Source organism: Pan paniscus, chromosome 1 (assembly GCF_029289425.2).
Source record: "Pan paniscus chromosome 1, NHGRI_mPanPan1-v2.0_pri, whole genome shotgun sequence".
In the NCBI taxonomy this organism is placed as follows: domain Eukaryota; kingdom Metazoa; phylum Chordata; class Mammalia; order Primates; family Hominidae; genus Pan; species Pan paniscus.
The window spans coordinates 140914457-140927276 of NC_073249.2; the positions used below are offsets into that span (position 1 = coordinate 140914457).

The 12820-nt window shown below is 35.9% G+C and overlaps 1 protein-coding gene and 1 pseudogene across 3 annotated transcripts in view; one reads left to right on the top strand and one right to left on the bottom strand.

Moving 5' to 3' along the window:
• The window catches only part of COL24A1 (collagen type XXIV alpha 1 chain), a 404401-nt gene that overhangs the window by 117917 nt on the left and 273664 nt on the right, over window positions 1-12820 (top strand). For all 3 annotated transcript variants that reach the window (XM_003805298.6, XM_034934180.3, XM_055116591.2), the window contains 2 exons: window positions 5616-5669; window positions 7614-7658. In XM_003805298.6, the coding sequence (XP_003805346.4) occupies window positions 5616-5669; window positions 7614-7658 (99 nt within the window). The remainder of the gene's footprint in view (window positions 1-5615; window positions 5670-7613; window positions 7659-12820) is intronic.
• LOC117975137 (uncharacterized) lies at window positions 8281-10877 on the bottom strand (annotated as a pseudogene).

Here is a 12820-nt window from a genome sequence, read left to right on the forward strand (position 1 = left end):
ATGTTCTCCAGAAGGGTTTTTGTATTGCTTTTGTTTTTTAAAAATTCTGTAAATATAGTCATTGTGACCATTTTATGGTTATCTTGGTCCTCTTATTTTCCTAGTTATTTTATTTACATTTAAACATATTATTTGTGGAGCTAGGAAAATAATGCTTTTACTGGACATGCTAAGCAAGAAGTTTTCCACTGTTTAAACATATTTAAATAGACTACCAAATGTAGTATCTATGAGTGATCTAAAATATTAATATCACATACATGTATTCAAGCCTATCAAGTCTAACAAACTTCTTTTGGTCTTAGTGTTTAATAACTACCATGTTTGATAACAGTACCATTGTTAGACCCAGGCAACAGAGAAACTTGCTCTGGGCTCTGAGCTTTAGAGGGCCCTGCATATCATACATTTAAAATACTTGAGTGCCTCTGTCATTCGGGATCCAGCACTTAGCACTGGCATCACATGCCCCATAATCCTAGACAGTCACTCTTGTTACTATGTATTAGCTATCTATTGCTATGAAACAAATTAAGTTGGTGGTTTAAAACAACAATAAATATGTATTATTTTTATAGTTTCTGTGGGTCAGGAATTTGGTAGTGGCATAGTTGGGTGGTTCTAATTCATGAGGTTATGGTTAAGATTTTGGTTAGGGCTACTGTCATCTGAAGGCTTGACTGGGGGTGGAGGATTTGCTTTTAAGGAGGCTCACTTGCTGGCCAAGTTGGTGCTAGTTGTTGATGGGAGGCCTCACTTCCTCCCCATGGAGACCTCTCCACAGTGCTGCTGAATGTATTCAGAACATAGCTTTGGCTTCCCCCAGAGTGAGTGGTGTAAAGATACTACAGCAAGGTGATAGCTGTAGTATCTTTATGACCTAGCTTCAGAAATTACACATTGTCACTTCTATATTCTTTTGGTCACATAGGCCCACATAATTCAGGGTGCGTCTGGACTACATAACAGCGTGAATACCGGGAATCAAACATCACTGAGGTCCATCATTGAGGCTGGGTACCACAGTTTAATAATGTTTAGGCTTCAGAGAAATTCTCTACATCTCTTGCCTGTATTTTCATGTCTGAATGCCATGAAGGTTTTTAAGTGGTACCATTGCTGACATTGGAGACAGAAACTGCTCAAGATTGTGGTAAGGGTTCGAGCAGGCAGTAGAAGCATTTTGATAAAAGGAAAGAGAAATTAATTATCTAATTTTTCTCTCAGCATGAATGCAATAGAATCTTACATAATAAAAATACTGTTTTCTGGTAATTTTAAGCTTCTATTATCTTTTCTTTCTATTATGATTTATTCTTCCTGAGGTAATAGAATTAATGTGATATTTGCAAACAGTTGCAATTGGAGACTGACAAGCATTTTCCATTATTAAACAATGCATATTATTATTAAATTTGTCTTTACATAAGTATAGACAAAATTCATGAAGCATGATAAGATTTTTTTTACATTGGCGACAGGTGGACATGAAATGCTAGAATGATAAAGTTTAAAATACAGATATTTAATAAGATAAAGTCAAATTTTCAAAAAAGTAAATACAAAAATTTTAATACTTTTTGTTATTATAATTTGTAATAGAAAGTAGACAGCAGTAGAAAATCTTCAGAGATGATCTAAGTTTTTTAAAACTAGAAACAACAGTAGACTTATATTGAGCATTACCTATGGTAAAATTTGGAAATAAGACGTTATATATTCTCTAAAGAAGATTTAATTACCAATTTAATTGGTTTTCTGTTTCTATTGATACATAACAAATACCACAAACTTAGCAGCTTAAAAACAATATTCATTTATTATCTTGCAGTTTTCATGTGTCAGGAATCTAGGTGTTACTTAACTGAGTCTTCTGCTCTGGTCATAAGTTTACAATCAAAGTGTCAGACAGGCTGCATTATCATCTGGAAGCTTGACTGGGGTAAAGTTCATTTCCAGACTCATTCAGGTTGTAGGAAGAATTTATTACCTTGAGGTTGTAGAATGGAGGGCTCTGGCTTTTTGCTGGCTCTTGGCTATGGGCCACTCTCAGGTCCTATAGACTGTCTAGAGTTTGCAGAGTCACCCACAGTTTCTGGCCACATGGACTTCTCCAACACAGCTGCTTACTTCATCAAACTCATAAGAGAAGTCTCTAGCTCCAGGCTGCTAAGACAGTCTTATATAGTGTGACATAATCATGGCAGTGATACCTCATCACCTTTGCTATATGCTATTTGTTAGATGAAGCAAGTCATAGGTGCTAGCTACACTCAAAGGGAGGATGTCATAGAAAAGTGTGAACACTGGGAAATGGGAATCTTTGGAGATCCTTTAAAGTGTCCACCACACTGATCACTGGAAATAAATGAGAAAATAGAAAATTATTTACAACTTGAAGAGATTTGTTGAAATTCCTGAAACATCATATTCTTCATCACATAAAATATTTTAACTGATCAAAATGTGAGGAAGAGAACTATATACAACACAGAAGCAACAATGTGACTCTGGCATGCTCATTAGAAGATGAAAGTTAACATTCGTGAAACTGGCAAATTGAACAAGAAAAGCAAAACTCTTGAGCTTTCCTATCTCTGTTGCATGATAATCCTGCTAAATGGCCATTTTGTCCTTTGGCAACGTGAGAGTATTTTTAGGAAAACACAATTTGATTTAAATTAATGATAATAATTTTCTACCAGGCAAATATAACAAAATATTTCATTCTTCAACATTCTTTCAACTGGAGAAAGAAATTATAGAGACTGTCTTTTGTATTATAAAATTAAAGGAAAGATATGTATTTTGTCACTACTATTCCATATTTCACAACCAATCTTGAAGACCATTTTTTGGCAATGAAGCTATGTGGCTGCAAACATTAAGTTCATGATTAAAAGAATATAGAACCTCACCTGTATTAAAATATTAATGCAGTTATTAGCATTGAAAAACAACTGAATAAACATTAAACAAGCAAGGAAATATTCAACAATATAAAACATTGGTATGTTGTTCTTTAAAAGAAAATATTATGTGTCTAATAAGGAGCCAAATAATGCCTTTGTGGTATTAACTGTGCAATATTTCATAAAACAAGAAGTGTCTAGATTTCATAGAAATTATTTCAAAAATTGATAATACATGATTAACATATGAGGGATTAAAAAATAAATTATCTCTATCAAGAATAGAGAATTAAAATGAAATGTTTAATGAGTAATAAAGTGAGAAGAGAAACAATACACAACGGCTTGGTACAGTGGCTTATGCCTGTAATCCCAACACTATGGGAGGCTGAGGCAGGAGGTATCACTTGAAGCTGGGAGTTTGAGAAGAGTCTGGGCAACAAAGTGAGACCCCATCTCGACAATGATAATAATAATAATAAAGAAAAATACATTAAAAATTTAAAGTAGATATTCAATTAAATTATTTCAGGGGCAAAGTCAAGGTGAACAACTAATACACATGTTTGTGAACTACTGGAAGAATAAGAAGTTGAAATTAATGAATATTGCATTGTTTTCTGCTGGTTGTAGAAAGTAAGTATTTTGTGATAAGGGAAGAACTGATCACAGTTCTTTCCCCTCTTCTCTTTCCCATCTTCCCTCTCCTAGGTGGGGAAAAATTACTCATTTTGAGGGAAGGTGAGCCAGAGAACAGTTTCTCCCACTGGATGCAAGGGACTGGGAAGGATTGGGAGAACAGCACATTCTCTAGGCAATCCTGAGTGAATTCCCAAAGATTTTTCAGCAATCCCACTCCTTGTTCAGGTTGTTTTTTAAGAACAACTTTATTGAGATATAATTCACATACCATAAAATTCACCTTTAAAGTATATAATTTGGCAGTTTTTAGTATATTCGGAGTTGTGCAGCCATCACAGTATCTGATTTTATAACATTTTCATCACCCCCAAAAGAAATCCTGTACTCATTAGGAATCACTTTCCATTCCTCCCCCACATCACCAGCCATAGGCAACCACTAATCTACTTTATGTCCCTGTGGATTTGCCTATTCTGGACATTACACAGTAATGGAATCATGCAGTGTGTCCCCTACACTTTATTATTTCACTGGGGTTTCTGGAAAACCTACTAATGATCTATCTAAAAAAAATCAATCATCTCTTATGTTTCAGACTTACTGTAGTATATTTCCTCTACTTTTTCCATTACCTGTGTGTTATAAATACTTTCAAGTATCCATGTTAGCTCATACTGAATAGGATAATATATTGCAGATTTGCAAGTTGTTGACAACAAAATTTGACTTCCAAAGACAACGAAAGTAAAATGCTTGAGCTTCAGCTGACTTTGAAGGGAGTATGGCTACAATATATTTGACTACACAGATGGTTTTTACATTATCCTTTGATTACAGAATAAGAGAAACTGTGCTTCTAGTAGGAGTTAACTATATTTTAGAAACATTGTACATTTTTTCCATTGTTAAACTATCTTTTAAGTTTAACCTATTCATATTTGCTCTGGGAACCAGTAATTTTTGGCAGTCTGTTAAACATAATATTTAATACTGACTTGCCTATGTAAAGAGATTATAAGAATCTAATGATAGATTTTTATTTTTGTTATTCCTAGTTTTTGTAAATGAATATTATGAAAATGTTTACAATAGTAAGTCTTATAAACATTTTTATAAAATAGCCTCTTAAAAAGTGAGCTTTAAAGTTGAGGAATGGTAAATCTTTAGAGAAAAATGTAGTATTGTAAAGTAAGAGTAGCTGAGCATTGAGTTATTTTACAATAGAATTTATAATGAGAAGGTTTGTTATTTTACCATCCTTCATAGTTTTACCATGTAGAATTCTCAATAGGCATTTGGGAAGCTTTTAATTTTCACCTCATTTTAAATTTGTAGTATTTATGTGTATTATTCGTTTCCTTAATAAAACTGTACTTAAAGGACTTTTTGTTTTACATGTATGTCTTGGAATGATGATTTAAAGTATTCAGTATAGCATAGTTGAAAAACATGGACTCTAGAATCAGTCTGCCTCCATTCACATCTCAGTCCCACCCATTTTTAATGGTCTAACCTTGAGCAAGTGACCTACACTCTCTGTGCTTTATTCCTCAACAATAATGTGAGAATATTAGTATCTATTGAATAGACCTGTTATGAAGATGAAATGAAGTGTGTATATATAATTATGTGCATAAACCCTTTAGCACATGGCAAGTGCTTAATAATACTAGCTATTTTATTCTCTGTGGGGTGAGTATAGGAACAGTTTGGAATAGCAGAGATAACTGAAGATTGTTCAGCCAGAAATCTTCATTGTTTTTCCTCTCATTTGGTGATTTTTTATGTATGATGAACAAACTTCTCCAATTTCGTTTTCTGTATATGTTATGTGGCATATAAAATAATTTTTATAACATATAGAAATACTGTATTTCGTTTTTTATTTTTTGAAATATTGTATTTAAAATCAATTAAGCGTGTTATGCAAAAGAATGTTTGTTGCATTACAGTTTAAGAGTTAGGAAATTAATATTTTCTATTACTAAATTCTTTGTTAGAAAATACAGCAAAAATGAATTATTTATATATGTTGGCATTCTTCCTCTTTCCCTGTGACAGGGTTTTCCAGGTGACTTTGGAGACAGAGGCCCTGCTGGTCTTGACGGCAGTCCTGTGAGTACATTATGTTGGTTCAGCCTTGCATTCTAACATCATTCATACTTCATAGCACTGCACTTACAGTCCTTATTATCATATTTGTGAATAAACACTATTGGAAAAACAATCTCCACACCACTGTGCACATTCCAGTTTGTGATTTTTCAACTTAGGAAATTAACCAAAAATATTTCAAATTTCATCATGACATTCAATCTTTAAATTAATTATTTTGATGATGTTAAGTATAACTGCTTAAGTAAAATATTAAAAATATGTGATCACAATACTGTCTCTTATACATGAAAGTACTAACAAGCCTTATATAAAAATTGTACACTCAGCGATTGCTCTTTGGACTCAAACCTGTCATTGATCCACCTTACTTCTTAGTGTTTTATAGAAAATTATTCTACTTTGGGATTATTTAGCTGTCAATGTTCAGATTGAGAAAGAGTTACTATTCTAAAATTAGTTTAATTATATCATCAAAGAATGATGATGGATTGCTATTTTTTGGCGCTAGGTAGAAAAGCTTTAGTTTTTGCTCTTAAAAACCATCCAATAGCTATTCCCCAATCCAAGCCATTCACATATTCTTTTCATAAGATTTTAAAGTGAGTTAGAAAAAAACACAAAATCTCTGTAGCCTAAATTGGGAATAGTTCCAATAATTACACATAAGTAAATCACTAGCATGAAGAGTTTAAAGTAGTTTATTTTTCTTCTTTTTTACTTCTCTTTTCCGAATTAAAACTATATTAGCTCATTCAGTGAATTCAGCCAAGACTGCATTTGTTACAAGGCATAGCAGATAAGAGTAGAACTGATTTTCAAATAAATTGTTAAAAACTTGAATGTTGTTTTAAGTGGAATGTTTACCATTTTTCTTGCATATGATTCTGAGGAGCTTCCCATTTCAAGCATAATAAAGTAGACATTATTTATTTTTAATGCCATTTGTGCACTTGTGTACCTAGTGTGAAGCCATTTTACATAACTTTTTGTCAGTTACTATCCATGAAGTCTGTTAAGACTCCTAGAATATTTAAAGTTTTCTTTTTTGAAATCTGCTCTTCATTTAATATAATAATATTTCTTCAGGAGCATTTTGAGTTTTTAAAATCTTTAAAATACAATAGTCAACTGGATATATTTAGTTTACTGGTTTATAATTCTCTATAGTATATTCTCTGCCTTTGTTTCCAAACAGAATTTGAAATGCAAAAAAAGAAGGACATTCATGTACTTTGTGCCTTGTAAATAATGTGACAGTGACATAAAGTGAATTAGGAATTATCTTAAAGACTATAAAGTGTAATGACAATGAGTTCAAAAGACCAATCACAAATCAGCTGGAAAAATTAATAATGATCATGAAAAATCTGATACTTATATAAATAATTTAACAGTATTGAAAATTTTATACATTTTTATGGTGCCTTTACATATGACAAATTTCATTGTGATATTTACAGTGAGAACAAATATTGGTATTTCTATTTTAATGAGAAAAATGAAGATTAGAGAATTTAAATAATGTACTTCAAAAGAGTCCATAGTGTTTTAAACCGTCTGAAAATGTTTTTCTAACCCTACGTGCTGACCACCTGTCTTTTCATAGAATGGATAGCATAATTAAGTGTACAGTGTTGATTATTGATGGGATTTACTTCCTTGGTTAAATACATAGGAGGCAGAGAGGACTCTGCTTAAGCTAGGTGGTAGTCCTGGCATCCAAAAGCATTTAGCCAAGGGCACTTGTGAAGAACATAAATGGCCACCATAGGTTTGTCCTTCTCAGGAGGATGCATAGATTAGGGGAGTTTTAGAAGTTAGCTATAGTAGAAGGTACATTTTGATGTATTCTTAGCTAGAAAGTTTTGTGTTTATCTTCAGAAATACCCTTAGTAGTTGGGAATCAAATTTAATAAGTATTGTAAATTTCTTTTACAATAGGGACTTGTAGGTGGCACTGGTCCTCCGGGGTTTCCTGGGCTTAGAGTGAGTATCACTAAATATCATCATTCTTAAGAAAATATTTTATTGTGCAATTTATATGTGTTAGATGTGTTTTTGAAACTTAGGAAAATGAGAGGTTTTACTGTCATTGTTGGTTATCAACCTTGATTAAATGTATTTTTTTCAACCAGATATGAATAATTAGACCAGTAGTATAAGTCAAAAAATTAATTGTATTTTATGATAAGAAAAAATAATGATATATTTTTATAGACCTATATGTATGTATTTGTACCTGTGCGCTAAAGGATACTTAAGACAAAGTTTCCTCGAAAGCGTAAGACATAGAAGACCCTCTTCTTTCCTTTTTAAAAAATTGTTAATTATTTTCAATACATAATAGCTCTACATATTAAGGGGGTACATGTGATGTTTGTTACAAGCAAAAATGTGTAATGATCAAATTTGAATAATTGGTGCTTGTATCACCTCAAGCACTTATTATTTCTTTGTGTTAGGAACATTCTAATTTCACTCTTTTATTTTGAAATCTGTGATCAACTGTTGTTAAAAACAGCCACTCTATTGTGCTGTGGAATACTAGATCTTATTCTTTCTAACTGTATTTTTGTACCTATTTATCATCCCTTTTATATCCCCCACCCCTACCCTTCTCATATATTTAGCTCCCACATATTTGTGAGAACATGTGTTAGTTGCCTTTCTGTGCCTGGCTTATATCACTAATGTCTTCCAGTTCCATTCCTGTTGTTGCAAATGACAGAATCTCATTCTTTTTTATAGCTGAATAATATTCTATTGTGTGTATGTACCACATTTTCTTCATTCATCTACTGATGGATACTTAAGTTGATTCTGTATTTTGGCTATTGTGAATAGTGCTGCAATAAACATGGGAATGCAAATATCTGTTCAATATACTGATAGCCTTTCTTTCAGTCTTCTTTCCCTCACCTTTAGCTGTCCCAAAGCACAAGGTGACAGCTTGGTCAAAGAAGTCACGGCTAGGCATGGTGGCTCATGCCTATGATCCCAGCACTTTAGGAGGCCAAGGCAGGAGGGTTACTTGAGCTTAGTAGTTTGAGACCAAGCCTGGGCAAGATGATGAGATCCCAATGCTACAACAACAACAACAACAAAAAAAAAAAGAAAGAAAAAAGAAAATTAGCCTGGCCCACTGTGGCAGCATGGCAGCTCTGGTGGAGCCCCCTCCCTGCCATTTGGTTTCCTTCTGCCAAGTGGCTGCAGGCTGCCCTTCAAATCTTCATTTGTCCCTTTTCACTTCTTGCAGAGCAAACGTGGGTTTGAGGGTCTGTTGGAAATGGCCTTTGATGACCAAAGATACTAGAGTGTGTGTGCTTTGTCCTGTTTTGTGATGAATGAGAAATGCAGACTTCCAGCTCTTTTGTGAAATGTGAGACAGACCTAAGAAGTAGGTCATCCAGGATAGGAGTGGTTCAGTGTTGGGGGTAGGCAGTCACCCAGCCATGCTCCACCAGGCCACCAGTGCATATTTGGCTGGTGATCTTCCAAGTGCATGAGACGTGCTGTTCACTGATTCTCCACCCCAGTTGGTGGCCTCCAAAATGGCAGCAGCACCCCCAGGGCCCTGTCTTCAGCATGTTACAAAGCCTCAGAGTGGAAATTCTTGCTAAGGCTTTATGTGGATGTTTTTCTTCCATGGCTTGAAGGGGACACTGGTACTGTAAGCTTTTGACCTTATGCTTTGTGTAGTAAAAAAGATTTTGGGGTTTTTTTTCTTTTGTTTTTAAGAGGGTTGCGTTTTGTTTTTGTTTCCTTTTGTTTTCGTTTTGGCCTTTCCTCTTTCTCTTTTCATGTAGACCAGATATTTGAAAGGGCAGATGATGGCTAAAGGTATAATGTGCAACTTGTTTATATACTATTTTCGGAAACTTACCTTGGATAGGAAGTGGAATTGTGGATTCTCCAGGCTGGTGCTGGTACACTCAGCCTTCGCCCTTTCCCTCCGGTTCAGTACCTATCGTTTCTCCTTTCAAATATGTGATTGTGCTAGCTCTTTCCATAGGGAAGAATTCTCCTTATTTAAATAAAAAACGTTGAAAAAAATAAAAATAAAGCTGAAAAAATGTTTTAATTAGCCAAGTGAGGTAGAGCACACCTGTAGTCTCCGCTGTTTAGGAGGCTGAGGTGAGAGCCTCTCCTGAGCCCAGGAGTTAGAGGCAGCAGTGAGCTATGATCATGCTGCTGCACTCCAGCCTAGGTGATGAAGCAAGACCCCATCTCTCTAAAAAAAAAAAAAAAAAAAAAATCAAATAAATAAAAATAAATAAGTCAGGAGCTTAGTTATTGGAACTGTGGTAAAATTTAAGTCAGCGTAAGCTTTAACTTGCCATCTTGGGATAACATGAGTATGGGATTTAGAGTCAAAGAACCTGTGTGAGTCTGAAACATTTAAACTTTTCTCTAACATAATGGTAAGATTTGTAGTAGTAGTAATAATAAAATTACTGAGGGCACCTCACATTTGTTTACTATTTTCAGTGGACTAGCCACAATTGTTAAGTCATTCCATTCTCAGACCAACCCATGACTATTTAGCTGATAAGTGTTTGAGCCCAGATTTGAAGCCAGGTGATCTAAATCCAGAGTCCAGAATTTTGTTGGTCTGTACCACCTCCTTAAAACTTATACTCCCTTATGTGTATATTATCTACCTTATGAGATTTCTTTAGTCCTTTCTGAGAAACTCTGTGTGATGTTTTTTTTTTTTTTTCCTGAGAACTTAGAATAGGGTTAAACCTGTAGATATTAGTCAGTGGGTAGAGAAAGGAAGTAGGCAAAAGGAGTTAGATTCCAAAGATGCTCTTCATGCAGTTTTTATTTAATCTATTAGCATGGAGTTGATTAGCTAAAAAGCTTCTGTTGTTACTGTCAAGATTAAGACCAAATGTTTTAAATATGGCCCAAGATATCTAGTCTGGTTTAGTTCTTATCCACATGTTCATGACATACTATTTGTATACTAGCAAAGCTGTTAATTCTCAGATGCTATGCAGCATCTTTGCTACAAGGTTTTGCACGTTTGTCTACCTGAAACACTCTATCTCTACTTTTCTGCTCCAAAACTTAGCACACTGTCTGGCACATAAAAGTACTCAGTAAAAATAACTGGATCTTCTGTATTTTCTCTTTCTCCATTCACCTTTCAGTTCATGGGAAGAGATTCTACAGAAAAGGAAATGGCTAATGATAACTATATTAGTCCATTCTCACACAGCTATGAAGAAATACCTGAGACTGGGTAATTTATAAAGGAAAGAAGTTTAATTGACTCACAGTTCCACATTGCTGGGGAGGCCTCAGGAAACTTACAATCATGGTGGAAGACAAAGGAAAAGCAGGTGCCTTCTGTAGAGGGTAGCAGAGTGAATGCAAACAGGGGAAATGCCAGATGCTTATAAAACCATGAGATCTCGTGAGCCTCACTTACTATCATGAGAACAGCATGGGGCAACCATCTCCATGATCCAATTATGTCCACCTGGTCCTGCCCTTGGCATGTGGGGGTTATGGGAATTACAATTCAAGATGAGATTTTGGGTGGGGCCATAGCCAAACCATATCATTCTGCCACTGGCTCCTCCCAAATCTCATGTCCTCACATTTCAAAACACAATCATGCCTTTCCAACAGTCCCCCAAAGTTCTAGCTCATTCCAGCATTAACCCAAAAGTCCAAGTCCAAAGTCTTATCTGAGACAAGGCAAGTCCTTCCATCTATGAACCTGTAAAATTGAAAGCAGTTAGTTACCTCCTAGATACAATGGGGGTACAGGCATTGGGTAAATACTCCCATTCCAAATAGGAGATATTGGCCAAAACAAAGGGGCTACAGGCTCCATGAAAATCCAAAATCAAGTAGGGCAGTCATTAAAACTTAAAATTCCAAAATGATCTCAATTTGTCTCCGTGTCTCACATCCAGGTCACACTGATGTAAGAGGTGGGTTCCCACAGCCTTGGGCAGCACCGCCCTGTAGCTTTAAAGGGTAAAGACCCCCACCCAGCTGCCTTCATGGGCTGGCATTGAGTGCCTGTGGCTTTTCCAGGTGAATGGTGCAAGCTGTTGGTGGATCTACCATTCTGGGGTCTGGAAGATGGTGGCCCTCTTCTCACAGCTCCACTAAAAAGTGCCCTAGTGGGGACTCTGTGTGGGGCCTCTGACCCTACATTTCCCTTCTACACTGTCCTAGCAGAGATTCTCCATGAGGGTGTCACCCCTGCAGCAAACTTCTGCCTAGACATCCAGACATTTCCTGACATCCTGTGAAATCTAGGCAGAGGTTCCCAAACCTCAATTATTGACTTCTATGCACCTGCAGGCTCAACACCACGTGTAAGTAGCCAAGGCTTGGGGCTTGCACCCTCTGAAGCACTGGCCTGAGCTCTGTGTTGACCCCTTTTAGCCACAGCTGGGATTCAGGGCACCAAGTCCTGAGACTGCACAAAGCAGCAAGGCTCTAGGCCCAGCCCAAAAACCATTTTTTTCTCCTAGGCCTCTGGGCCTGTGATAGGAGGGGGCTGCTGTGAATATCTCTGACACTCCCTGGAGACATTTTCCCCATTGTCTTGGGGATTAACACTTGGCTTCTCATTACTTACGCAGATTTCTGCAGCTGACTTTAATTTCTCCTCAGAAAATCAGTTTTTCTTTTCTATTGCATTCTCATGCTGCAAATTTTCTGAACTTTTTTATACTTTGCTTCCCTTTTAAACATAAGTTCCAATTCCAAACTATCTCTTTGTGAATGCATAAAACTGAATGCTTTTAAGAGCATCCAAGACACCTCTTGAATGCTTTGCTGCTTAAAAATTTCTTCCGCCAGATATCCTAAATCATCTCTCTCAAGTTCAAAGTTCCACAGAACTTTAGGGCAGGGCAAAATGCCACCAGTCTGTTAGCTAAAGCATAGCAAGAGTCACCCTTACTGTAGTTCCCGGGAAGTTTTTCATCTTACCCTGAGACCACCTCAGCTTGGACTTCATTGTCCAAATCACTATCAGGATTTTGATAAAAGCCATTCAATAAGTCTCTAGGAAGTTCCAAACTTTCCCACATCTTCCTGTATTCTTCTGAGCCATCCACACTGTTCCAGCCTCTGCCTGTTACCCAGTTCCAAAGTCGCTTTCACATTTCCAGGTA